At 42.6% G+C, this 27,765-nt stretch overlaps 1 protein-coding gene across 8 annotated transcripts in view; it reads left to right on the top strand.

Moving 5' to 3' along the window:
* Ppfibp1 (PPFIA binding protein 1) overlaps positions 1 to 27,765 on the top strand; it is a 155,364-nt gene that overhangs the window by 74,420 nt on the left and 53,179 nt on the right. For all 8 annotated transcript variants that reach the window (XM_059256379.1, XM_059256382.1, XM_059256381.1 and 5 more), the window contains 2 exons: positions 18,641 to 18,739; positions 21,975 to 22,180. In XM_059256379.1, coding sequence (XP_059112362.1) covers positions 18,676 to 18,739; positions 21,975 to 22,180 — 270 coding nt within the window. In that variant the 5' untranslated portion in view covers positions 18,641 to 18,675. The remainder of the gene's footprint in view (positions 1 to 18,640; positions 18,740 to 21,974; positions 22,181 to 27,765) is intronic.

A 27,765-nucleotide genomic window follows, 5' to 3' on the forward strand; every position in this document is an offset into this window, starting at 1 on the left:
TGGAGTCTTCCCTAAACCAGAAAAACAATTATAAGTTGATTGAATTTTGCTCCCTTTCTAGACCCCACAGAATGTCATGGTACTGTTTCTAGTTAGCACCACTCTTGGTCTGTGTTTGGTGAAATGTCTAACACAGTCTAAGCTCTGAGGGCTTAGAGTGGAGCTTGTCACACACAGTCTTGCTTTGCCGCTTGTTGTACTTGACACCTTGTTTTGGCCCCACCTTTCTTAGATATTCCCATCATCCACAGGAGCCTCTTTTGGATGTGCACTTTTGACATTTTCAGCTTTCCAGTGCTTTGGATGGACTGTTTATCCCAAGAGATAACAGCTGCATTTTCTGGCAGGTCATTCAGCTGTTTGGATGCTGTCCGGTGACTCCGTCAGAGATGTGGGTTGTCCTCTGTTTCTCCTCTGCACTCTTCCTTGTCTCTGGATGTTCAGGGTATCTGCCAAGTCTCTCTCTCTGCAGCTCTTGGCTTCTGCCACACTCTATACCTCAGTTAAATCTTTAAATGCACCTCATTCTTCATTGCTAAGTGTGTGGTGTGTTGGTGTCACCAGTACATGCCATCTCAGTCCTGGGCACCAAAATAATAGCCATGTTTTGTTTGTCCATGCAGAGACCAGGAAAAATTAAAACTTTTCTCTCCTCTGTTACGTTAGTCATGTTTTGTTTTCCCTGACAAATATTCTAAAATACCATTGTCTTCTAATAAAACCGCCATGCCTGCCAGAAGTTGGTTTTGGAGGAGTGGATAACATTCCCCCCTGTTAACATCACTTGTCATCCAGGCCACACTAGGCCTGTGGCGGTGAGGAGGGAAAGGGAGCCAAGAGTCCTTTCTGCGTGTATAAAAGGCTGCAGTGACCATTACTGTTAAGGTGAAGTAGAGTATTGAAACCTTTCTATGAAGCTGGGAGTACATGCATTTCCCCAGACAGAGGTCACTTCTCAGTTGCTTTGTTTGACAGTCACTCACTTTGTACCCCTATTGAATACTTTCTAAACTAGTTATTCTCCACAGTTGACGATCTTAGGTTAACTTGGATTCCCACTCTGCTTCTCTCGGTCCCCTAGGAGAAAGTTGCTTCTTGGGGAATTCTCTCCTGGAACGGGAGTCAGCATGCATGTACTTTCCTCTGCTACTAAAATGAAATTTAATGGATGACAGTCATTTTCTCTACCACTTTCAAAAGGGGCAGGTTACTTGGTTAAAATGAGCTAGCCAACCCCAAAGAGGCAAGCCATGTATTGTAACAAAACTGATATGCAAGATGCTTAGCCGTCACGGATGGCCTTTAAATGCAGGTTCCCTCCCTTGTGTTGTGCCTCCTATCAGAGCTTAGATGAGAGGACATCTTTAAAATTCTACCCGGAGCTGGGCGGTGGTGGCACACGCCTTTAATCCCTGCACTCGGGAGGCAGAGGCAGGCGGATCTCTGTGAGTTTGAGGCCATCCTGGACTACAGAGTGAGTTCTAGGAAAGGCACAAAGCTACACAGAAAAACCCTGTCTCGAAAAACCAAAAAAAAAAAAAAAAAAAAAAAAAAAAAAAATCTACCCGGAAGTTGAAGTATCAGGCCTAGTATAATCTTTGGCTATTTGCATTAGTCCCTGGTTTTTCAGAACGTGTAGTGTAGCATGAACCTTAAAAGATCTTACTAATAAAAATAAACCTGAAGCTAGGTATTGGGGTGAACACTGGAAGATCAGAGAAACAGAACAAGCCACAGCTTCCTCACCTCGCCAATTCCTCAGCTGATCCTGTTTCCTCAGACTGGAAGCCTCTGAGTCCTCATCCAGAATGAATCTTAGCTGAACTGTGCTGCTCGAAAGCCTGAAAGCTTAACCAGACCAAAAGCTTCTAGTTTCTGGTCTTCACACCTTATATACCTTTCTGCTTTCTGCCGTCTTTTCCTGGGATTAAAGGTGTGAGTCACCATGCCTGGCTGTTTCCAGTGTGGCTTTAAACTCACAGAGATCTGAATGGATCTCTGCCTCCCAAGTGATAGGATTAAAGGTATGAGTGCCACCATTTTCTGGCCTCTATGTCTAGTGGCTGTTCTGTTCTCTGAACCCAGATAAGTTTATTAGGGTGCACAATATTTTGGGGAACACAGTATCACCACAGTGTAGGCTGTTCTCTGGCATGGTCCTGCCTGCCTCTGACTATTTCTTTTATTGGAATATAAGATAAACAGCTGACACCCAGCTCCTTCCTGCAGGCTGACATCTCCCTTGCCTTCCCCACACCTTTCATACAGCTTTATATTTATTTTATAAAGTTAATTTTTTTAAAGATTTATTTATTTATTATGTATACAGTGTTCTGTCTGCACATATCCTTGCAGGCCAGAAGAGGGCACCAGATCTCATTACAGATGGTTGTGAGCCACCATGTGGTTGCTGGGAATTGAACTCAGGACCTCTGGAAGAAAAGCCAATGCTCTTAACCGCTGAGCCATCTCTCCAGCCCCTCATACAGCTTTATTCTTTGCACCAGTGCCCGAGGTATTAGCCTTTGAGGTGGCTGCTCTAGGTCTAGGCTTCCTTCCTGTCGTCTGGGAAGACTGTCTCAGCACAGATTTGTATTCTTAGCCTTGGACTTCCCTAACTCTGTACATCAGGAAATGTGAATAGCTGGACAGGAATTCCAGGCTTGGCTGTCTCCCTGCAGATGAGAATCTGGGGTACTTCATGGTTCTAAGCCACTCCTGGGTTATAACCAGACCCATTTGCTTGTCCAGATGGTACAGTTGTCACAGGTGGGTGAAAGCAAGACGCTGCCTTCAGACTTTTCTGTTCATTCTCAACCAGGTAATAACTTCAAACCAGTAGGAAAGTTCAGCCTGATATTTCCCTAGGGGAAATTAAAGATCTTTCCCTAGGGGAAATTAAAGATCTTTCCCTAGGGGAAATTAAAACAACAACAACAAACAACTTTGACTGCTTTCACTTAAACAAACAATAACTATGTGACCCGATTCATAAATATTTTTACATTTAATTCGAAGTAGCAGCTTTGAAGATTTATATTCAGTGATCCAAAAATGATTATTTAATTTACTTGAGAAAAAAAAAAACCCGAAACATCCATGTACTGATTTGGTGGAGGAATTGGTTAATGGAGAGACTTTAAAAAAATTTTAAAGATTTATTCTTATTTTTAAATTATGTGTGTATGTGCCTTTGTGTGGGTGTGTGCACATCTGAGTGCAGGTGCCTGTAGAGTCCAGAAGAGACCCTTGAATACCCCATGGCTGGAGCTACAGGGAATTATAAGCTGCTTGATTTGGGGGCTGGAAACTCAACTTTGGTCCTTTTCAAGAAAAATACATTAACCACTGAACCACCTGTCTAACCCCAAGTTAAAGGACAGATTTTAAAAATGATTTTGTGTAAGTTAGCTATCTAATACATCCATGTTGATATGATTTATAAACTCAAGGAATGAATCTTGACTAGGAGAACCAATTAGAGAAAGTAGTTCCTGGAAAGGAGCCTGAGGGCATGATGCCCTCCTCTCATTCAGACTACTCATCACTTCTTCCCATTCTTTTGACCTCTGAAGAGTCCATTGTTCAACTCATTTTCCCAAACCCAGGAAGTTAAGCAAGTTATTTTAAAAATTCTTAGAATGATATGCTTAGAGAAAGATCTTGAGAGTGGAAAATGACACTCTGATGTAGCTGAAGTTTTCCTGTGTCCCATGTGGCTCATGGTCAGGGCAAATTTCTCTCACCCGCCAGTCCTGCAGCCTCTTGGACCCAAGTAAACACATAGAGGCTTATATTAATTAAAACTGCTCGGCCATTAGCTCAGGCCTACCACTGACTAGCTCTTACATTTATACTAACCCATAATTCTTGTTTATGTTCAGCTGTGTGGCTTGGTACTTTTTCTCAGTTCTGCCTTGTCATCTTGCTTCCTCTGTGTCTGGCTGGTGACTCCTGACTCAGCCTTCCTCTTCCCAGAATTCTCCTATCTGCTTGTCTCGCCTATACTTCCTGCCTGGCTACTGGCCAATCAGCATTTTATTTATTAACCAATAGGAGCAACACATTCACATTCTGATTTTGTGTTTTGTTGCCTTTGGAAGAGCAAAGACAGGATAACATTAAAAAGGCCATAATCATGCCTGCAGTGGGCATGTCCACACCCAGCAGAGGGGTGGGGTAGAACTTGACCAGTTGTGTTAGATTTCAGAAAAGAAAGAAAAAGAATAAGTAGATATGTCTATCTCCTCAAGGAAAGAATTTATAGTATTTAATATTACAGAGCTATTGTCTTAAAAGTCTAGTCAACCATTGTCATTTTTGTGTATTGATAATGACAGGTGATGGCTTGTTCAGCTCCAACTTTAAATAACAGTCAGGTACAGATATGAAGAAATATTAAATTTATTTGGCTTAATCTCATTTTGCAAAGTAGGAAAAGAAGGTCTGGAAAATAAGCCTGAGCAGTGTGTTCTGTCATGTCTCACATTGCCTAGCTATGTTGTCTTCCACAAGGGGGAAGAAAACAAGTGTCCACCTCTCAGGGTTAGAGATCATCCACATTCTAGTTTATGCCGGTGACTACCCCAGACAGCCCAGTGGCTTCTGCTGAGACCTAGGCGCTTTCCCATTGCTGTGGCTGGAGAGATGGCTCAGTGGTTATGAGTATTGGCTGCTTTTCCAGAGGGTCTGGGTTCAGTTCCAGCACCTACATGGAGGCTCACAAATATCTATAACTCTAGTTCCAGGGTATCTGATGTCCTCTTCTGGCCTGTATACATGGGTACTGTATACATATGGTGCACAGGCATATACACACACATAAAGTAAAAATAAATATTTTTTTAAAAAATGTGTCCCAGAATAACTCAAGTGTTCACAGTCATTTTATGGGAGAAATCCAAGTTTTCATGAAAGAAAAGTTCAGGGTTTGGGAAGATGTCTCGGAGGGTAAAAGCACTTTGCTGTGCAGGCTTGATGACCTGAGTTCAATCCCCAGAACCCATAGTGGAGGGAGAGAACCAACTTCCAAGAGTTGTCTTCTGACTTCCACACACATGCCATAGCATATAAATTCCTGCATTCATGAGTGTAGTGCGCGTGCATACACATACAGTAAAGAGATAAAAAAGAAACAATTCTCAGAAGACATCTGAACTTTTTCACACCCCACTTTTCTTTCCTATAAAAGGGATATTAAAAGTTGGGGTTCTGTAAATCACTTGGATACTTAGCACTTGAGAAATGCTACTTTCTTTCTTCCTTTCTCCTTTTGTTCTTCTACCCCCCTTCCCTTTTCTATACCCTTACTGCCATTATTGTAGTCATAGTCTATGGAGTGGGAACTGCCCTTTACACTAACATCTTGCAGATGAAAACTACGTGTCCTGAATGCCTAGGGGCCATTAGTCAATTCTGCCCCATTTCTACACTGTAGTTGTTGTACAGTTGCCTTGAGAAGAGGTGAGTCACTGTCAGGTGCACCACTTACCCCAGGTCCATCGTCTCTACTAAACTGAGTTTTTCTTTAAAAAAAAATAAAAATAAATAAATAAAGATTCTGTTTTACGTGTGTGAGTGTTTGCATGTATCTATCTCTGCACCATGTGTATGCCTGGTGTCCTTGGAGGCCAAAGAAGGCGTTGGATGTTCAGGAACTAGAGTTCCAAGTGGTTGTGATCTACTATGTAAGTGCTGAGAACCCAGTGCCGGTCCTCTACAACAGCAGTGCAGGCTCTCAACCACTGAACCCTCTCTCTAGCCTCTGGACTTAGCTTTTTATAGATTGTGGTGTTGCTTTCAAGATTCTACACCAAGCTTACTCTAGTGGCCTCTAAAGGAGATGAGTAAGTAAGAGCTGCTTATATCTATCAACACAAAATTAGTTGCCACCAAATACTCCTAGGAATACTAGCTAGGTGTGGTGGCTCATACCTGTAATCCAGCACTTGGGAGGCTGAGACAAGAACATTGAAAGTTCAAGGCCAGCCTGAGCTATGAAGTGTGTACTGAAGTCCCCAGAACAACCCCACTCTCCCCCCCTCCCCAAATGTTAAAGAACAACTTTATGGTTATAGACAGTTGGAATGTTGCAGACCCACAACCATAATCCTAGACTGCCTTTAGTTCCCTTTTACTTCTTTGTCTGACCTGTCATCCTCATGACTGTCAGGTAAAACTTGCTAACTTAGTAGACCACTAACCTAGAAGCTAAGAGTCATCAGACATCATCTGGAACCCTAGAATTTCTCCTGCTCCTGTCTTCTACCTGCTGTCACCATGAATATAAGTGAACTGGCATCAGACCTGTCTTTTGTTCTGCTGTAAAGGCTCACGAGTCTCCTCCAGGGCATTCCAGTTATTTGGAGCAATGTAAACTCTATGTTCCAAAGCCGTGGCCTCTCAGATTTGACCAGAATAGACTTAGCTCTTGCTCACTTGGAGGTGACAGCTGTCTTTTGCATCAACAATAATGAGACTCTGTCTCACAACAGCAAATGCAAATCCAAATCTAGTTATACCTGTGCTTCCTTTAGCTCCTCACAGCTCAGCTTCACAATTCATATTGAAAACCCCACCAACGAATAAAGGCCTGGATTTGTTCCCCAGAACCCTGCCTTTCACACACAAAAGTCAAAGAACAGTCCAGTAAGTAAGTACTCGCAGGAACATTAGACAGACAAGACTCTCCCTAGGTAGATGTGGTATCTTCTCAGGGGTAGATATGGAAGTCATGTGCTGAGATGAAGAGTGGGCAGGAACAGGCTGGAGGAGGTTTACTAGGGATTGTTAAAGACAGTGGAATGTTGTAGGGAGGGACCTGGGGTCAGTAATGATTCCTGCTTATCATCCAGCGCAGGTCAAGGTGACAAAGCTAGGAGCTTCGCAGGAGGAATCAGTATTCACACTGCTACTCTTTAATGGAAGACTGAACCCAGGTGTTCTGAGATGAAGATAATTCCAAGGTGTTTGGTAACACAGCCGAAACTAAATTCCACTGTATCATTTCCTGACCTTATTTTTTTAGAAAACTCTTGAGAATGCCTCATTAAGTAGAACATCTTCTCTGATAACTCAGAGTGCCCAAGCTTGGGGATGCCACTTAAAAAAATACATACTTAGCTAGAGCAGAGGACTGTCTGTGTAAACTGTGCTCTGTGAGGTAGACTTGACTGGAAGACACCCAGTGAAGTGAAAGCTCTCAGAGTTTGGATCTGATTCTGGCACACAGGAACTCAGTGGGAAATATCATTGAATCCAATATGTACGTGTGTGAGGAAATGTACAGAGTCATCCAGGCTGGATTGCAGCACTGGTCCTATCAGATGCTACACAATATAGAAAAGCCTGATGGCCATGGCTAGCTCTGCCAAAGCCATTCAGTACACACCTACAGTGAAAGCAAATTTTAAAACTCCCATCAGGGCATTTCAGAATGTTCATTCTTTTCTTTCTTTCTTTTTTTCCTGCTTCTTCCTCTCCCCACCTGGTTTCTTCTCTCTAAAATGCTGTTGCCAGAACCTTTACTGACATAAAAACAAAATCTAGGTCAATGATTTAAGACATAAAAGGAGCCAAGTCCAGTAATGTACCATCCTTTCATGTATATTACTTCTGACTATATGGTGACTAATGAGTAGCTGTATGTTGATGAATAGACAGCTCTTACTAATTTATCCTTGTTAGAGATTGACACAGTAATCCTGGTACAAACTATATTGAGAGTGATGTCAGAGTTCCTAAGAAGCTCACTGTAGTAAATACTGGACCTGGTGAGCAAGCCCAGCTTCCAGTGATTTACCCTTCCCAGGGTCACTGTAAAATAGTTAGGGTTTGTGTGGGTGGTGTATGCTTGTTGCTGGGAGGACTGGTGGGAAGATTCATCAGTGGATTCCTGGGTGAGATTCTGCCATGGCATGCAGTTTTCTTCAGGCTTTAGGACCACAGGTGATATCTCACCCTAGTGAAACTTTGGCTTCCCTTTCGTGCTTGGGGTCAGGAGTAGGCAGTTAATCAATTCAATGAAACTCATCTTTGTGTAGAATAGGCTACACTCTTGAGCTTGTGGTGTATTGTATGTAATCTAGAGATGATTTAAAGCATATGGTAAAATTGCATAGGTTATATACAAATACCACATCATCTCACACAGGGGACTCATGCAGCTGGGAGGTTTGCTATTTGGAGTCCTGTAGCCAGTACCTGCAGATACCAAAGGACTACTGTGTGTGTCCCACGACACAGAGCCTGGTCCAGGCAGGGAGAAAACAGTATGTGGGACAGCACAAAGATAAGATAAAAGGGCAGGATGTGTTCAGAGGGCAGGTTGCACAGCTGTGTGGTGAAAGGCAGGGTGGTGCCCCATGCATACTGTATAGTTTGGGTGGAACTCAAGGTTGGTTGCCCTAGTCTGTTGTTCAACTCTTAGATGGTCTTTTAATTTAAAAAAAAATAAAACAAACAAACAAACAAACAAAAAACCCCAGAGCCAGGTGTCAGGGTGAAAGCTGAAAGATCAGAGAAGCAGAACAGCCAGCCACTAGTTCTTACCTCTACGAAATCCTCAGCCTAAAGAGTTCCTGTTTCCTCACTCCTTATATGCCTTTCTCTGCCTTGCCATATTACTTCCTTGGATTAAAGGCATGTGTCACCACTGCCTGACCTCCATGTCTAATCTAGTGGCTGGCTCTGCCCTCTGATCCTCAGGCAAGTTTTTTAGGGTACACAATATATCACCACACTAGTCAAGGCATAGCAGTTTGACAAATTCTTGTTCCATCAGTGAGATACATACCTGAATTGAGATCAGGAGAAATGAAGCATTCTTACCCCAGGTTCACCATTTATCACATTTATTCCACATCTACTTTTCAGTAACAGCAGAGTCCTTTTATTCAGGAAGAAAAAGAGCTTGACTTATTGTGTGGATCTTTCCATTAGTTCCATTCTGGCTGTCATTCTTAAATATTAATAGCAGAGAGCCAACGGCCTCACTTCATTTTCCATTGGCCCATTTCCCCTCGCTGCTTCTGTCATCCTAGTGCTTCCCCATCGTCATCCACACCGTCCTTTGCGGCATGTCATTTAGCCATCAGAGGAAGTAATGCATATTAACGTCCCATTGTTAGTGCTCCTTGACACCCACGTCAGAGTTCTCTATCTGCAGGAGGCTGTTCTATTTTCAAAGCGTACCTGTCTGTGATAGTGTTTATATGGGTAGCTAAAATTACAATTATTTCATTATTTGGCTTGTAAATATTTGGGGAGCTCTGAGTATGCTTGTGTTCATGAGAAAAACAACCGATTTAAGACAATATGTCGTGGCTGAAGGTGTGTGAAAATCCTGGAGCTTGAAGGTCTGGGTAAAAATGAAATACTTTTGTTATAGAAATCTCCAGTATACAAACATGTAGCTAGAACAGAAGGACGTGCTTATCACTTCTCAATAACTATAGTCATTCCTGGCTTTGTTTCATGTATATTACCCTCATCCCCATCTGCTTTAATGTAGGCATTTCAGATGTCATATCATTTCACCCATGAATATTTTGAAGCTCATTTCTGAGAAATTAGGATTCAGAAATGAACTGAAGTAGCATTATTGATAACTTTCTAATAATTCTTTAATGCAAATGTAGTTTTCAAACCTCTAAGGTCAGCAATATCATACGTTTTGCAGTTTGACCGATTTTAAACCCATGATATTAAATATTATCCCTGCCATGAAGACCCCAACCTTTCTGTTTTCACCTCTGCTATTCCCAACAGCCTTCCACCCCCACAGCTCCCATTCCACTCTGTTACACTATTCAAGGACTTTTTACTTTATCTAGGTACAGTAAAAACATATTGGAGATGAAAAGTGTTTGAGTTGATGGAGTATAGAGAAAATCTGTGGTGGCAGGTACATTACAGAGAATCAGGAAATAAATTGCGAGCCTGATATGGTAGCATTTGTCTGCAATCCCAGCACTTGGGAGGCTGAGGCAGGAGGATTATGAGTTTAAGGCTGCCTTGTGCTATGTTCCAGGACAGCCTAACCAGATCCTGTCTCAAAAAAAAAGTGGAGGGGGCAGTTAAGTGTTTTAAACATGAAGACTTAGGGAGAAAATTTTCAAGTTGAAACTTTTTCTTCTTTAGAACTGTTATTTTTGGATTGGAAGTTAGTAGGGAGGTGAGAAGGGGAATTCTGCTCTATTTACCCTGGTAGCCAGTTCCCACCTTGTCCCTCCTTTCCCAGAGGGAAAGGCCTGCTAGTACCACTTCTGCAGTTGTCTCAGAAGCTTGGACTGCCCCTGGCTTCTGCTCCTGTAAAGGAGGATTTGCATTTCTAAGAAGCTTCCAGCTGCTGCTGCCCTCAAACCACAGACCTGGCAAGCGTTGCTACTTTCCCTTGGTCCTTCTGTTTTGAAGATGGCTTATCTTTGCTGAGCTTGTATTGCTGCAGACTCCTGAGCTGAGCTCAGCCTGGCATTGGTCATCCTCCATTGGTAGCATCCTGAGAGGAACATCTGTTAAGAAGTGTGTGGTAGTTGATGTAAAAAATATGTTCTGTTTTCATAATGATTGCATTCTGTGATTCTCTCTTTCCTTCAGGGGATTTTTTTTCTCTTTTAAATCGTGATCTCCTCGAGTTGTGTCTGTCTTAGGCAAGAATTCCAAGTTCACTTTCAGATGCAGATGTTTTGGATAAAGCAGGCTGAGATTGCTAGGGCAAATGCTGTCTGTTTTCACCAAAGCTCAACGAAGACTTGGTAATTTTCATAAGTCTTTCTTTTCTTCTTTATGTAAAGACTGGGACACTTGGCCTGACCCAAAACATCAGCCAGTCAGCAGCTCTGCAAAAAAAAAAAAAAAAAAAAAGTGATTTCCTGCCAACCCTCGAGCCGCCACACCCATTGCCAGACCTTTCCCTGATACTTTATCCTGTTCAGATCTGCCCTAAATGTGTCCCTGTCCAGGTCTGAAATTAGACTTCTAAAAAAAAATGTATTTCTATTGAGTTTCTTTTGTGTGTGTGTGGTGGTGGTGGGAGGTTTCATGCTATAATGTGAATATTGTTTTTAGAAATTACTTTTAAGATTTTTCTAAATTCATATTATTAATATAGATCCATTGTGATAGGAAACCACTACCTTTTGGACCTGTGAATAGTCTTGCACTGCATCTTACATTGCCCAGCATGGAAGGAGCTTCTCCCTATGAACTGTAACTTTGAACCTAAACACTTCTTTGCTGTGGTAATTGTGTTCCCTGGTGCCTTTTCCTCCAGCAAGTGCTTAAAGAAGCATAAGGTAGCTTCAACTTGTAGCTTAGAAGTAACTTTGCTGCCTTGGGAGGGCTATGCTGGCAAAGTTTGAATTTTCTAAGTGGGTTTGTCAGCTCAGAAGAAAAAACTATCAGCAAGTGATGCAAGTGCTTGTAATCCCAGCCTGGGGAAACGGAGGCAGGAGAATTGAAATTCTGAGGCCCATCTGGGCTGCAGAGTGAGACCTAACTTTGCAGATAAGCAAAGAATGAGCCCAAAGGGACCTGGGTACCATGAGCCCAAAGGGACCTGGGTATCATGACCTTTCACTCTGGGCCTCAGGTGCATAGGGTTAGATGATTCTGGAGTGTTATTATGGGTTCAGGGAGGTGCTACTTTTATCCATCTATTTATCTATTTAGTTCATTTAAAAATGTGATTTTAGCTGGACAGTGGTGGCTCATGCCTTTAATCCCAGCACTTGGGAGGCAGACACAGGTGGATCTCTGAGTTTGAGGCCAGCCTGGTATACAAAGTGAGTTCCAGGACAGCCAAGGCTACACAGAAAAACCTTGTTCCACTCCCCCCCACAGAGTGATTTTATTTCTAATCTCTAGTGATCATTTTCATTTTGAATTTTTATTTTTGGATGTATATTTTATGTGGGGGCATGTGCACCTGTGAGTACAGGTACCCTTGGAGACCAGAAGAGGGTGACAGATCTCCTGGTGCTGGAGTACAGGTGGTTGTGAGTCACCTGACATGGGTACTGGAATCTAACCTGGTCCTCTGCAAGAGCAATATGTGCTTTTAATTGCTCAACTGTCTCTCCAACTCCCAGATCTTTAAAATTAGAGTGAAATTTGCATACAGTAAAAGTGTATCATAGGGTACAAATTATGTGTGTGTGTGTGTATGTGCGCGCGCGTGTGTGTGCGCATGTGTGTGCGCGTGTGTGTGTGTTTTCCCACCTCCAAAGTAGGACACTTATTTAGAAAGTTATCCTAGGAAAGATTGCTGGAGGCATGGGAGGTCAGAGGAATTGGGAAGCCTACAAGTTATGCTTTATCAAACCAGTGACCACTCTGAGTGGCACTGAAGCCCTTGGTAATTCTGGGTGCCAAGGTAGATGACATGAATAGGAGGCAGTAGAAAGTTTAAAGTTGGTGACTATTCCCTGGGGGTATTGATAACCCTAGCACTTCTGGCAACCCCCAAGTTCGATGGCAGAGGGGAAGGTTCCCTGAAGTCTTGGTTAATTATAATTTGGGCTACATGTGTGGAAATGTGGATGAGCACTAATAACATTGGCCTTAGTAACTGAACAGTACTTAACTAATACATGCCTTTTAAAGAAATTTCTTACTAAGCAAGCTTTGAACAAATTTTATTCTTTCAACATTAGCCATCAACCAATAGGTCTCTCTTAGTTAAAACAAATAACTTAGATAGCATTGATACTGGGATCCTTTTCAGGAGTAGGGTGGGAAGAAAAGATTTATTTCAGCTTACACTTCCCAGTGTTAGTCCACTGTTAAGGAAATTTGGGGTAGGAACTTGAAGCAGATACCAAGGAGGAAAGTTGCTTGTTGGCTTACTCACTGGCTCATGCTCAACCCAGGTCCAGTAGTAGCATTCTTAATACCTAATAAATTATGAATCTGTTGCCTACTTTGATGAGTATGAAGTTGTAAAACTTTGTGTAACCAACCAAGATATGGATCAGAGAGTTCCCCAGTTCTTCAACTATCCATTTGCTAAGGTAGTTATTCCACTTTCTATAAGACACGGCTTGCTCACAGACTTCATTTTAAGGGCTCGTGCTGGTCATGGTCATTTATGTCTACTTTCTTTCACTAGAATGTTGCACAGTATCACTTGTTCAGTCAGGTTTACATTGTAATTTCCATTGTGTTAGAATAATATTCCATTATATTAATTAGTTAGTGGAGGGAGCTTGGGAAATCTTCCTTTAAGAATTTTTTTGAGGACATAAAATATTTTTCAGAGCATTGAGCTTTCTAAAATATTTTTATTTAGCATTTCCATTTTTAAAAATTCTTCAGCTGAGCCATGAAAATCAACATAGCTTTATCAACACATGCTCTCTAAACTGGGCTGCATCTTAAATAGCTCATCCATGGGCAAGGCAACATTTTAATAAATGTACTTTATAGCATCTAGTTGTCCTTTCGGGGCTTTGCATCTGTGCTTTTATGTTGGCTCCTTGGTTTAGGGGTGTGATTCTTGTTTAGGGTGTGAGAGATCCTCGACTCAAATCCCAGATGAGCCCTACTCTATAGACCCGAGGTTTTTGTTAATAGGTAAGTAGATGCACAAAATATGTTAGAGTACTGCATCTGTGCCTTAGGGTGGTGAATGTAGCATGCAGACTTGAGAAGAATGTGTGTTCTGCATTTGGGCATTTTGTTCTATAACTTGAATTAGTCCACGGTAACTGATGGAATTGCTCAAACCTTCTGTATTAGGGTCTGTCTACCCTTGTCTGACACCCCAACAGAAAGGAAGAACAAATGAGTCCTGGGATGAATAAAAATTGAATATTTATATTTAATCCTATCAATAATCACATTACATATAAATGAGCTAAATTTGTGTAATTCTTCCTTAATTTTGCCAGGTTTTGCTTTGTGTATTTTGAAGCTTTCATATTAAGTTGTAAAAATATCTCTACTCATTATGACTTCTTGGCAAATTAACTCTTACCACTGTCAACTATACCTGGCAGGTATAATGGCTTATATCTGTAGTCCCAGCTACTCTGGAGGCAAAGTCAAGAGGACCAGCTTGAGGCCAACCTGCCCCCTCTCACCCCTTACCTCCACCCCTGCCTCTGCATGCCTGTCTTTCTGTCCCCCCCACCCTCCTTCCCCACTGAGCTACATTTCGAGACCCACACTGTTCTTACTGCAGTTGAGGGTGGTGGGTTGAGTATGGCTGGGTATGCCCACAGGGAGTTTAGGAATCTTACCTGTGGTAGGAGTTCCCTTTCCTCCAGCCTTGCCTACTTTTAATCTCTCTTCACTTTCTTTCTTCAAAGCTGTATATTTCATTCAGCATCCAATTTGCTTAATATAATCATTCTGCCAATGACCAGAACTGGAATTCCCAGTTGTTATTTTTAGTAATATAATAGTCATTTTAATATTCAGTACTTAACTTGAAAACTTCTCAGTAACCTTAGCCCCCTTTTCCCTTTTGCATAAATTGACCATGTATTTATTTCTAATATATATATATATATATATATAATTGATACATATTTACAATATACATATTAGTTATCACACACATACACACACAATTAAGTAGGTCTGTTTAATTGCCTTAAACATTGTAAAATATTTTGCTGAGATTTGGGGGAGCCTTTGTATGTACTTGTCTACTGTACAGACTACACTGCTGTTCACAACCACATGTCCCACAATCCTGTTTGTATGTACTAGTTTATCCCTCCTTGTATTGAGGAGTGCTAGGTTGTTTCCATAGTTTTGTTCTGTAAAGACTCCCTCTGTGAACATTTCTACATTGCTCTTGGTTACGTGTTTTGAAGGAAATACTACTGTATTGAAAACTAATGTAACCATTTAAAGTGGCAGTGCCAAACTATTTCTCAGTTTGGTAAATTCATGTGAAGTCCCAGCACCATTCTGCAAGAGAGTCATAGCCTTCACAGCTCCTCGTAGTCTTTTTTTTTTTGGTTTTTCGAGACAGGGTTTCTCTGTGTAGCTTTGCGCCTCGCCTGGAACTCACTTGGTAGTCCAGGCTGGCCTCAAACTCACAGAGATCCGCCTGGCTCTGCCTCCCGAGTGCTGGGATTAAAGGCGTGCGCCACCACCGCCCGGCTTTTTTTTTTTTTTTTTTTTTTTTGGTCCTTGTAGTCTTAAAAACGTTTGTTTGCTAATTGACTGGGTCTAAAATAATATCACACTGGTTTAAATTTTTCTATTCTTAATGATGTTAAGCACCTCTTCATATTTCTATGGGTGAAAAGACATCCTTGACGTGTCTTCACCCCTTCTGCTCTTTCATTGACTTGTAGGAATTTTGTGCTCAGGTGTCCTCTGAGCTCTAGACACCTGCTTTACCCACTTCTAGCTCATGACAGACATCTTTGGCTTTGAATCTGTCACCGTGCCCTCTCCCCTCCAAACTCTGTGCTCCTTTATCCTGGTCCACCTTCTCCAACTCAGTGTCTATATTCTTCACCACGTTATAGACACATTTATTACTTAGGCCCTCTTTCTTCCCTCAGGTTATGTGGAGGTGCCGTGTGATACAGAGATGGAGAGTAAGCACGGATCAACTTGTATAGACATTTAATACTGCTGCATTTTATTATCCCAAAGAAAGGATTGGTTCAGTGAACTGGAAACTTGTAAAAAGCTGACTCTTCACCATCTTGACAACTGTGTTCAAGGTGGTCTCAGCCCTCCAAGTCATAGCACTCGACAGGCTCCTGACCAGGATGCAGGCCGTATGCACTTGCCTACCACACTTGGAGAGTGCTGGGCCGTTGCTGTTGTTTAGCTTTGATCTTGCACAGCTGCCAGTCAAAGTCAGGGCCTCATGCTTGTTAGACAACACTCTACCACTGAGCTGCATTCCCAATCCAAAAAGCTGCTATGTTGTACACAAATATAACTACTCTCAAAGATGAATGTCTGTGTTTCTGATTCAGTGAAGCAGTGAGCATCTTTTTCTTTTTCTCTTCTTTATTTTTTGATTGATTTTGGTGAACATGTTTTTCTGATGTGGGTGTTATTTTGTTGTATTGATAGTCCCACATTTATAGTTGAGCCTCATGTGTGTTTTTGTTTTGTATGTGCACATTCATGAGTATGAGTGTGTGTGTGTGTGTGTGTGTGTGTGTGTGTGTGTGTGTGTGTGTGTGTAGATGGGGTAGAATAAAGGGGTTCAGAGTTTGGAGGGGCTTTCAATTTAAAAGATGGCCAGTTGTATGTGTATGCATATGCTTTTATTTTTAAAATGAAAAAGGAATGGAGCCCACTTAATTATAAAACTCAGGGCTTGCATACACCCTTCTGCTTAGTCTTTTATGCTCTTAGTTTTAACATTTTAAGTTTTCTAGCTTATATCATTGTTAAACTTGTATACCACCTCTACGGAGTATGCCCACCCAAGGCTATGAGTAAATTTTTATTAATTTATTTATTTTGAGACAGGGTTTCCAGGCTGGCCTTGATCTCAGAGATTGCCTGCCTCTGCCTCTGGAGTGCTGGGATTAAAGGAATATACCACAACACCTGGCCATATGAGTAGATTCTTAAAACCCCTTGGTTTGTAATATAGCTTATTTATGCCTTGGTATGTACTTGGGTATTATTGTGATAATTATTTTCACATAAAATGATAGTGAAGTTTTATATCTTCTGAAGTGAGTAAAATTCTAGGGTTCGTAGATAAACTTATGAATCTGAATATGGTATATCAGAATTTTGAAGTATTTTACCTATCAAATACTTGTTCTTATATTAAGTTAGCAATAAAATAAAACAAAAAGTATTATTTCATAATTGTATGGAATTTTGTTAGAAAAAGTAGATAGTGGAGAACTAATTCCTAAAGCTGATAGCAGACCTATAAATACATTTATGAAGACAGAGTGGTGTGTGAGGTCTGGGTGCTTGGAGACAGAGGGCAAAGGTTTCTCTTGAGCAGCATGCCCTTTACTTCTTAGATGTTTACTATACTACAGTATCTTCAGCATGACACCAGCTTTATCTAGGCCTTCTGGGAGAATCTGTGTGGGTGCTGGCACTAAATATGCATTAAAGAATGAAAATCGCATGTATTGACTATTCTGTTGCTGACCAGTGCTTTGATAAGTGCAATTTCACTTGATCTTTTAGCCAGTAAATCCATGCATGTGCCTTTAATCCCAGCACTCGGGAGGCAGAGGTAGGAGGATCTCTAGGAGTTAGAGGCCAAGCTAGTCTCCATAGCCAGTTCCAGGCCAGGTAGGGCTACACAGTGAGACCCTGACTCAGTAAAGAAACGGACCAGTAAGACTGTGGTAGGTGGTGATGCCACTTCAGAGTAAATTCCTGCTGAGGTGGGACCAGATAAACAGAAAAGCAGCATGCAATGGATACCACACAGACTTTTGTTAAGAACTTCTGTATTTGTTTTCTTTTGTTTTCCAAAGAAATATCAAACGTTGTCAGTCCTAATTTATAAAATGGAGAGGCCAACTCATTTTACTGAGTGGTTGTCCTGATTAAAAATTACGGCTAATGGGGTTGTAGCTCAGTCAAAGAGTGTTTGCCTAGCGCACACAGTCCTGGGTTTGAGCCCTAGTACTGTGAAACAGAAGCAAAATCCAAGGCTTGTGGATGATTTATGTACCCAGTTAGGGCTGCTACAACCACTCAGTACATGGTACCTATTGGCATGTTATAAAGTGTGTGTGTGTGTGTGTGTGTGTGTGTGTGTGTGTGTGTGTGTGTTACGTTCAACTAACTGCAGGTCAGAAGTGTTTGGAAAAGACACATTCCTACTGATTATGTGCAGACTTGTTTTCTTATTTGTCCCTCAAAGAATGCAATGTATCATCTAGTTACAAGGCACTTTTATTGAGTTAAATACTGTTAAGTAATCTTGAGATACTTCAAAGTGCTCTGTGCAAATACTGTGTAGTTTTATATAAGGAACTTGTATACCCATGGGAGTACTAAAGCCAATATCTTGTGGATAGCAGGAGACAATTGTCTGTTTGTTAATGAATACTTTCCTTATATAAACTTTATGGTAAACTGATATATGAACCTAAAAAAATGGAAAATGAAGGGGAAAGTGATTAGATGAGGCTGATATAGAAAAAAAGCTCATCTGCACCCTCCTGACCCCTGTGTCCTTCAGTCTGTCTGTACCCTCCTGGCCTCTTGGGAGGATTCCACAGTATCATTATGCCCTTCAGCATGTCTGCACCCTCCTGCCCCTCAGAAGGCTTCCATAATACTCCCGTGTACTTCACAGAGACCTAGATCTCTGAAGAATGGTAAGGATAATATCCCACCAGACTGTTTTGCGGTTTGCAGGACTGAACCCAAAGCCTCACAATGAGGCAAACACTTTGTCACCAAGGTTTGCCCCCACTTCTCTGCTGGACTTTGGACAACCTTGAGTGCAAGATCTAATTCTTCTCTTATTAACTGGTAGAGACATAGGTGCTGGTGTGCTGTTATCTCTCAGCAGGTGATTAAAGGGTCCAGTTAATTTAGCTCCATGCTGCTTCTGACATTCTCTGGTTGCTAAGTGGAGTTATAATCTGAAGTAGAATTAATAAAGCCAGCATGCGTCACTTAAAGTGTGCAGTGATAACATCGTAGTCTTCTGTTCCTTCCCCAGATTAAAGCTGGAATTTGCCCCTGACAAATAGAAAGATGATGAGTGATGCCAGTGACATGTTGGCAGCGGCGCTGGAGCAGATGGATGGGATCATAGCAGGTAACCCACATCGTGCAGCCTGACCTTCACTCGCCGTCTCTTGTTCCCTCTCTGCTCTTACTATAATTTATCAGCTCTCTCCAGTGCTCTTAGGACCCCCGGTTTTTACCTTTGTTCTGGTTCTCCAGTTCTGTCAGTTATTCTGACATTTTGCAGCAAAATGTCAAAAATTCCACTTCTACCCCCAGGCTTCTCATCAAGCTACAGGGTCCAAGTGCCAGGTTGTCAGATATAGGTAACCCATGGACCACACTATGTGGTGTGGTCTGTCCTGTTTTTGTGAATGGTCTGTTCCTAAAAGTCAACATTCAGGCCATAAGTGACTTGGCTCCTCACTAAGGCTCAGGTCTCTACCTCTGCCAACAAGATCTTTCCTGTGATATGCCCAGTAGGTACATCAGTGTCACATTGAGCTGAAGGACAAACTAAAACATCAGTTGAGCACATTATCTTTCCTTTGGAAGCACTTCTAGTGGCCTTTATCTGGGTTTATTTCTTCTTCTTCTTCCATCCACAATTTCCTAAACCTAGAAGAAGTCACCCTTCCATGTTCAGTGACTTCCATCCTGCCAGCGCTCCCCCTCCAGGTTTTACGTTTTCCTTTCATCTTGTGGAGAGGCCTTCCTGACTTGCTGCTCATATCTTGCTTTGACCTAATAACCCTTCCACCCTGTCACTGAGGTGGAGCGTCCTACTCTAGTTCCCCATCCCTGGATCCCAGAACCTTCTCTCCAAACACAGATCTCAGCATGTGCTCCCCTTCCTTGGAACCTTCAGTAGCTCTTCGTGGTGGAAACAGAGCCTGGACCCTGACTTCTCACCAGCAGAGCAGCTGATCTGAAAACAACCTCTGTGCTGCACTGTGGTGGCCACACAAGTCCTCATGTCATATTACAGTGTTGTGTCTCAAGAGAAGACTTGTGTGTGCTGCAGGCCTGTGACAGTAATGATAGGGTGGACAGTCACAGCTGTTGTTGTGACAGGTATATACAGGAGACGGCTATATATATGTATATGTGTGTGTGTGTGTGTGTGTGTGTGTGTGTGTGTGTGTGTGTGTATCTCCATCCATCTTACTAGCTCCAGCTCTTCTCTTCTGACCATCAGTTTTACTGACTATTTGGGGCCCTGAGACCTGGAGGTGGTTTTCTGTTCAGAGACTTTCTCTGCTGAGGGAGGTGGCCTACCTGCTCATTGTCCTTGTATGCCCTGGAGATGCAGCTTCACTTTACCACCTCAGTTTGGAGTGTTCTACTCATTTCTTGGAATATCTTTTTCAAGAAGTATTTGTAAGTGAACCTCTGTAGAGGGATGAACTTGATAGTGACGAGTTCAATAACCAAATCTAACAAAGAACCAGTTAACTTTAATCTAGAAAAGTATTGTCTTGTTCTTGGGATGATACATGCTGTCAAACAGCTTGGCATCTACAGACGAGGTCAGGCTCATTCTGCTATGGTTTCAGAAAGCAAAGCTAAGCTCTTACCAGGCACTAACCTCATACTCGTATATATTGGAGGAACAATACATCTGGAATAGCATTTGGGGCTGTACATGTTATACATTCTACTAGATTAGGGTGTTAGCTTCTTAATCCCCATAGGACTTCAGGACCCGAGTTAGAATCACTAAGAAAAAGGGCCAGCAAGATGGCTCAGTAGGTAAGGGTTACTGCCACCAAGCCTGATGATGTGAGTTCAGTCCCTGGGACACACATGGTGGGAGGAGAGAACCGACTCTTCAGTTTGTCCTCTGACCTCCATACATGCTCTGTGACACGTGTACATACTCAGTGACATGTGTGCATATTCATGAGGAAACAGCACACAAATATAATAACAATTAATTAAAATGTGAAAAAAATGAAGGACTAGAAAGGTGGTTCAGTAGTAAAGAGCACTTACTGTTTTTGTACAGGATCTGGGTTACATTCTCAGCACCCACATTGGTCAAATTACAGATGCCTATAATTCCAGTTCTAAAGTAATCAGGTGCCCTCCTCTTGCCTCCACAGGAACTACATGCACATGGCACTCATAAATTCACATAGGAGGAACATGTGTGGTCACACATACACAGAGACAAATAAATAAATGTTTATAAAACTTTTGTAGAAAATAATAAAATAAAAAGACTATCCAGGATCCATACCAAACTAAGTCAGATGTTTTGTGGGTAAGTAGGACCTGGGCTTATTCTAGTTAGCAACAATGATTCTCCAACTGAATTAGAAGGGAGAGGAGGAGAAATGACTATAGATGCTTAAGGTTTTGTTTTGTTTTTTTGTCTATGCTCACTCTGTTCTGTAACAAGATATAGTGGAGTAGAAGGTTATCATGGGACTAATATCAGGTGATCTTAATGCTTGTAAGTGCTGGAACAGAGAGCTTCAGTCTTCAGGATTGTGTGTGTGTGTGTGTGTGTGTGTGTGTGATATGCATGTTTTCATGACTGGGGAGTGTGTGGAGGACTGAAGTTGATGTGGGGTGTCTTCCTTGACCTTGATTCTTTGAAGTAAAGACTCTTGCTGAATCCCACGCACCAATTCTGGCTACTTTTTTGTCTCAGGAATCTTGTCTCTGCTTCCCAAATACTGGAATTACAGACCATTGTACTTTTTTTCTGAGACAGGGTCTTACTATGTAGTCTGGCTGACCTGGAACTTGCTATGTAGACCAAGGTGGCCTCAAAACCACAGTGCCTCTGCCTCCCAAGTCCTGCAGTTAAAGGAGTGCACCACCACATTTGGTTTAGAACACCAATTTTTAAAACTAATGTTAACTAGGAATTTGGTGCTAAGGCTATGAACAGAATGGCAAAGGAAATGCTTATACACATATGCTCACATAGGTATGCATGTAAGTCACTGAACATTATCACTTAAGTACATAACTCATTTTCAGGGAATTCATGATCTCTAAAATTCATGTTTTCTGGGGGTCATGGCTCCACCTGAACCAGTCATCCACTTTGTGCCGATCTCTTCCTGACCTACCGTACCCCTTTTGCTTCTGTCCCCCACAGCTGACCTTTTTGTTAGACATCCCACCATTCATATTTACCATCAGTGACATTTAAAATTATATAAGATTTGGAGAGATTTACATGATTGAATTATTTTGTCCTTCCCCTGTTCTTTGTGATCATTGCTGGTGACTAGATGGGTTATCTTTTTCAGGTGTGGTATTTTACGTAACACAAATCCTATTGCTCACTCTGATGTTTTTGAAACCAGGTTCTAAAGCCTTGGAATATTCCAATGGGATTTTTGATTGCCAGTCTCCCACCTCCCCGTTCATGGGAAGCTTGCGAGCTCTGCACCTTGTGGAAGACCTGCGTGGACTGTTGGAGATGATGGAAACGGACGAGAAAGAAGGACTGAGATGCCAGATCCCAGACTCAACAGCAGAGATGCTTATTGATTGGCTGCAAAGTCAGATGGTAGGCTTCTGAGTATTCCTTCTCTGTGCTTTCAATCTTTGTTGTTTGTTCCAGAACTGCATGCACAGATTAGGAGATCAAACAAGAGAAAAAACCTGCAAGGCAGAGCATGAGATCCAAGTTCCTCTCATCTCTAAAGATAACTTAAAAATTTCCCTACTTCATTTTATGGGCAGGGATATTTTGCCTTCATATATGTCTGTGTACCAAGTACATGCAGATGCCTGTAAGCCCAGAAGGTGTCAGATCGTGTGTGTGTGTGTGTGTGTGCGCGCGCGTGAGCGCACACCTGTCTTACAACAGATAGTTGTGAGCCACCATGTGAGTGCTGAAAACTGAACCATCCTCTGAAAAGGACAGATATTGTAACTTTGAACCTCCCCATCTCTCCAGCCCCTAAGGATGATTTTTGAAAAGACACGGTATTGGGTAGGTGCCAATAAGTTGTCCAATTCTACCTCTGAAAATGGACTGGCTTTTAGGTTATGTAAATGACCTGGTATGTCTTAAAGCAGACGTTGCTGTGAGGAAAGAACCTTTCACGTAACAGGTGCTCTCTCAGTAGCAGTAGGGTGGGGCCACCTATGAAGGACTAAATGGTTATTCTAGACAGGAAGTACAGTGAGTGAGCTCTTGAGAAAGCAGTAAAGTTTGTAGCTGGGTTTGAGGAAAAGTGCCACCTAGTGGTGTGTGACAGTCATGTCGCTCCCACTCTGTTAGGGCTTACACTGGCTTGAAATGGCATTCCTCTGTGAAAGGTGACATCCTTCCCCACGCTGCTGATGTGGACACAGCGGTAAATATCATGTCTGATACGTGTTGAACAGCACGAAACAGATGCCAATGAGAAGACAAGGAGGCGACACAAGGATTAAGATGCACGCATGTGCTTATGACTTGGTTGGTTTATATAAAAACTAATGAGGACTGCATGGAAAGGACGAAGGTCTGTGTGGCAAACGGGAGGGATGAGAGCTGCCTGCTTGGAGAGTCTGAGTGCACCTGTTGCCGAAACATTCCATGGAGTGTTGCACAAATTCTGGAGCCCTAGCCGGTCCAAACCTGGGCCTGGTGTTCTTGGTTCTACCCAATTTGTACCAGCACAAACCATCTTTCAGTGGTGGCGCCGCTAGCTAGACAGGGTTGGAGGAGTTAGAGACAGTTCACTTTTAGAAACAGGTGATGCCTGCGTATGACGCTTGCCCTGGGAGAGAGCTTTCAGGGATTGAAGAGTTCAAGTTTGCTGGTTTCTTTGGCAGTAGCTTAGTGTTCTGAAACTCACTGTTCCCTGTTCCTACTTCCTGTGTCTTTATGTTCAGCACACAGTGAGAAAGGAATTTGTTACTGGCAAAAGGATTTTCTCCTCACTCACACCCAGAGGCTGTCAGTGGTAGCCATGGCTCAAGAGGACTTGTAGATAATTGACTCATGCTCAAAGCACTTCCATTAACATGTGCCTATTGGTTTGTTGAGTGTTTCTGAGGGTGAGGGGGCAGAGGGGTGTCCGCAGTGGTATCGTTAAGACCTGCCTGGAGTGCAGTGAAGGTTCTCCTCTCACCTGCCACAGTGAAGGTTCTCCTCTGCACTGGCCACCCCCACTTGAGAACTCTGCTGACTTGGTTAGTGTGATTGTGGACACTGATTGTGGAGCTTTCCCAGAAGCCCCAGGACAGTTGCTTTAATGTCAGCTGGGGTGTCTCAGTGTGCTGCTGTGTAACACAGATGACTAAGATCACTTAGAGGACCTTGTTTGCCAAGGCCTGGGAAAACATCGCGGAGGCGCACATGAAAGGAAGGGCCTTGCAGAGAGCTGCAGAGCAGCATTGCGGGAGGCTGGAGAAAAGGCCCTGGGTTGAGCAGCTGGAAGTCTGCAACAGAGCAAGACTAGCCAGAGGCCTGGAGAGTGCGTATCTCACAGCTGAACTCTAAATTATACACATTTGCATTTTTACCCTTTAAAAAATGTGACTTAGGATTGAAATATTTTTATTTTTGAAATGTAGAAATAAGACAGCCTATATGATGATTATTTAACAGGTCAGAAGCTGGCCAGTAATACTTCATTTCTGTGCTCTACCTCACAGGTTAGCAGCCTTGATTTGCAGACATTAAATTAGTATTTCACTCATTTCATTAAAAATGGAATTTTTGTAACTTCTACTGACTGTGAGACTGCCTCATAACTTAAACTGCAAAAATGTGAGACTCATCTGCCATTCTACCTTGTTTTACGGTTGACCTCCTTGCTGTTGCAGCTCTGGGTCCTGATCATCACAGTCTTGGATTAGAAAAAGCATTGTGACACTATTCAAGTTACACCTAAGATAGACAGAAACTGTGTGTTTGGCTCAGATACGTTCTTTTATTTGCTGCCTTAAATCTAGGGCTTGGCTGGGCAGTGGTGGCACATACCCTTAATCCCAGCACTAAGGAGACAGAGGCAGGTGGATCTCTGAGTTTGCGGCCAGCTTGGTCTACAGATCAAGTTCTAGGACAGCCTGGGCTACCCAGAGAAACCTTGTCTTGGAGGAAAAAAAATCTAGGGCTTGATAGACACATTAGTCATGTCTGTGTAACACTGTAACGTTTCATGTTACAATGGAATTCTGTTCTGCTCAGTAACTGAGCAAGTTTCCTATTGGATAGATTTTTTTTCCATCCACAGGAGCTGAATCATAAATGTCATCATTCTTTAGAAGCATAGAATTATAGAAATACCATTAAGACAGATTCATGCGTACACACTGTGTCCCTTCCCGTGATAAGCTACTACCGCATGCCTTATTTTGTCCAGCTACCTTTGTTTGTGTGTTTGAGACGTGGGATCCTAGACAGGCCTAGAGTTCTCATTCCACCTCCTGAGAACTGGCACTACAGGCAGGTGTCCAGCTGCCAATTACATGAAATAATTAAGGAGGTGGCAGCAATTAGTAAAGAAGTAACCTGCATTTGGGGAGCCAGGGGTGCTCCAGACCTGGCAAGAGTGATAATTACAGATGCAGATGTCCAGTGCACTAAAGAGAAGGTGAGAACCTCTTAGAGGACGTGGTCTCTCAAGCTGGCCACCATTAGACGGGAATGAAGACTTTAATTGCTTAGTTGGAAGCATTAACAAGTGACTGTAAGTATCCTGGGAGCATCTTTGCAGTCTCAGAAGCATCTGCTCGCCACCAGAAGCGAAATGCTGCGATGGTCTGTAATGATGTAATGATGATCCCTTATGGTGGGGCCAGTATCCTTTCCCTCTGTGGAAAGGTATCCTGTTAGGTTCTCCATCTGTAAGATCTACTGCTGCCTGTCAGGCTCAGGGAGGACTGCCCAGCACGTGTTCCCTTTACTAAAGAGGAAGTGGAGACACGGAGCTTAAGAGAGCCATCTATGAGGTAAGCCCACCTTAGAATTCCAGTTTGTCGTCTTGCCGTCCACTGCCTTCCCCCAGTTACCAAACGGTCACTGGGACCGTTTCTCATGTGCAGTGGGGGAATGTGCTAGGATTCTGTGTGTCTCAGGCACTTTTCTTGCTGTAATAAAGTGCCTGACGACAGCAACTTCAAGAAGGAAGGGTTTATTTTGGCTCAGGATTTAAGAAGGAATTCAGTGCACCGCGGTGTGAAACATGTGGCAATGGGAGTGTGAGGCGGCTGGTCACATTGTCAGCAGTTAGGAAGCAGAGGGCTGACAGGAAGTGGGGCTGGCCTACAAAACTCAAGACCCTCCTCCAGTGTTCCACGTCTCCCAGTGAGGTTCCATGCCTAAAAAATTCCTCAACCGTCTCAATAGCAACTCCAGCTGGGAGCCAAGTGTTTAAACCCGTGAGCCTAGAGGAGGGGACACTTTAAACTGACACCTTGTGTTCCTTCAACTCTGATGGCATTGACTTTTATCTCAAGGGTTTTATTTTTAGTTCTAGAATTACCATTTTAACTGTTGAAGTGTACAGTGCAGAAGTGCTAAGCACAACCTCACTGGTGCATACCTCACCATCCTCTACCAGAACAAGCCTTTTCACCTTGAAAACTCATGTCTGCTGTGAGATGCCATCCCTGCTTTTGACACTGTTGTCTTTCTGTATCTGTGGGTTAACAGTTCTAGATACCCTCGTAATAAAGAGTGAAAGGGAAGAATGGATCCCAGCTGAACTATGTATGTATGTACACCCCCATTTTAATATATTGACATACATCCTGATTCTGAAACACTTAATGGAGAAGTCATGAAATTGTAAGTGTCAGACCCTTGTCCTGTTGGAGTCTCAGCACCGGCCCAGGTGCACTGTGATAGGCTGGTGGTGGCTCCTTCATACTCCTGACTCTTCTTCCCACACCCACCTCTGCTCTCCTCTTCAGGCCTTGTCCTGTACCATCTTTCTCTCCTCCTGCTCCTGCTCCTGCTCCCCCTCCTTCCCCTCCTTATTCTTTCTTCTTCCTCTTCCCTTCTCTGTGTGCCTGAGAGAAAACATTTACTTTGGTTTGTAAGGTTTGGGATGGAGAAAAGGAATAGACACAGTGAGTTAGGCCTGAATAAGTTGAAGATGAAAACTCTAACCTCTCCAGATCCATGGGTATTTTGTTACTGTTGGAATGTTATTGTTGTAATGGGATCTTTGTTGGTTCTGAAAAGTATTTGTCCTTTTCTGGATTCTTCAGCTTAAAATGTCAGATATGAAGACAGAATACAACCTGAAATAAAAACTGACCAGCGGTCATCACCCAGCAGTGCACTCTGAGCCATTTCCTGTCTTATAAATGCACATAACACTTGGTCAGTCATAGAGCAACTCCCATTACAGTTACCAAGTGCCTGCTGCACTTGAGACACTGCTGTAGACATGGAGAACACAGTGGGTTTGTTTGTTGTTTGAAAACAAATTTCTCTGACTCATGATGCAGACATGCTGTTGGGAAGACTGGAAACAAATGATATAAACATGGTAAATGTATAGTAAATAAGAATTTGGTGAGTGTTGAGAAAAGCTCCAGCAGGGAGAAAGAATGAATCCATGTAACTTCAGACGAGGTGGCGAAAGCATCTCTCAGAATGCAGCTTCTGGATAAGCACCAGAATGTGAAGAGACTGAGAGAGATGGTGGCCAGAGAAAGAGTTTTCCAGATTGTGTGAGCAGCCAGTACACACCTAACCAGCGGGCTTGGTGGTCAATGACTCCGCCACTGGCAGTTTCCAAAAAAGTCATACTCTAGCTTGTCACCTAAATTTAGGCATCTCCATTATCACTATTAAATTTATCATTGTGCTAAAAATATTCTGTGTGTGTGTGTATATGTATGTTCATGTGTGTGCAGAAACCCGAGTATGGGCTTGCACGTGTTTGCATGTATATACGTATGAAGGCCTGAGTTTGATATTCAGTGTCTGCCTTGATCACTTTTTGCCTGATACATTGAGTCAGGGTCTCACACTTGAACCCAGAGCTTACCAATTCAGCTAGTCTTGCTAGCCAGCTTGCTCTGGGGATCCTCTATCTCAGATCCCACCTTCCCTACCCTGAAATTACAGGCATGCTGGTGTGCCTACCCAGCTTTTATGTTGGGGTTGGGGATCTAACTGCCAACCTCATGCTTATGTGG

This window comes from Peromyscus eremicus, chromosome 3, assembly GCF_949786415.1.
Source record: "Peromyscus eremicus chromosome 3, PerEre_H2_v1, whole genome shotgun sequence".
Taxonomy (NCBI): Eukaryota; Metazoa; Chordata; class Mammalia; order Rodentia; family Cricetidae; genus Peromyscus; species Peromyscus eremicus.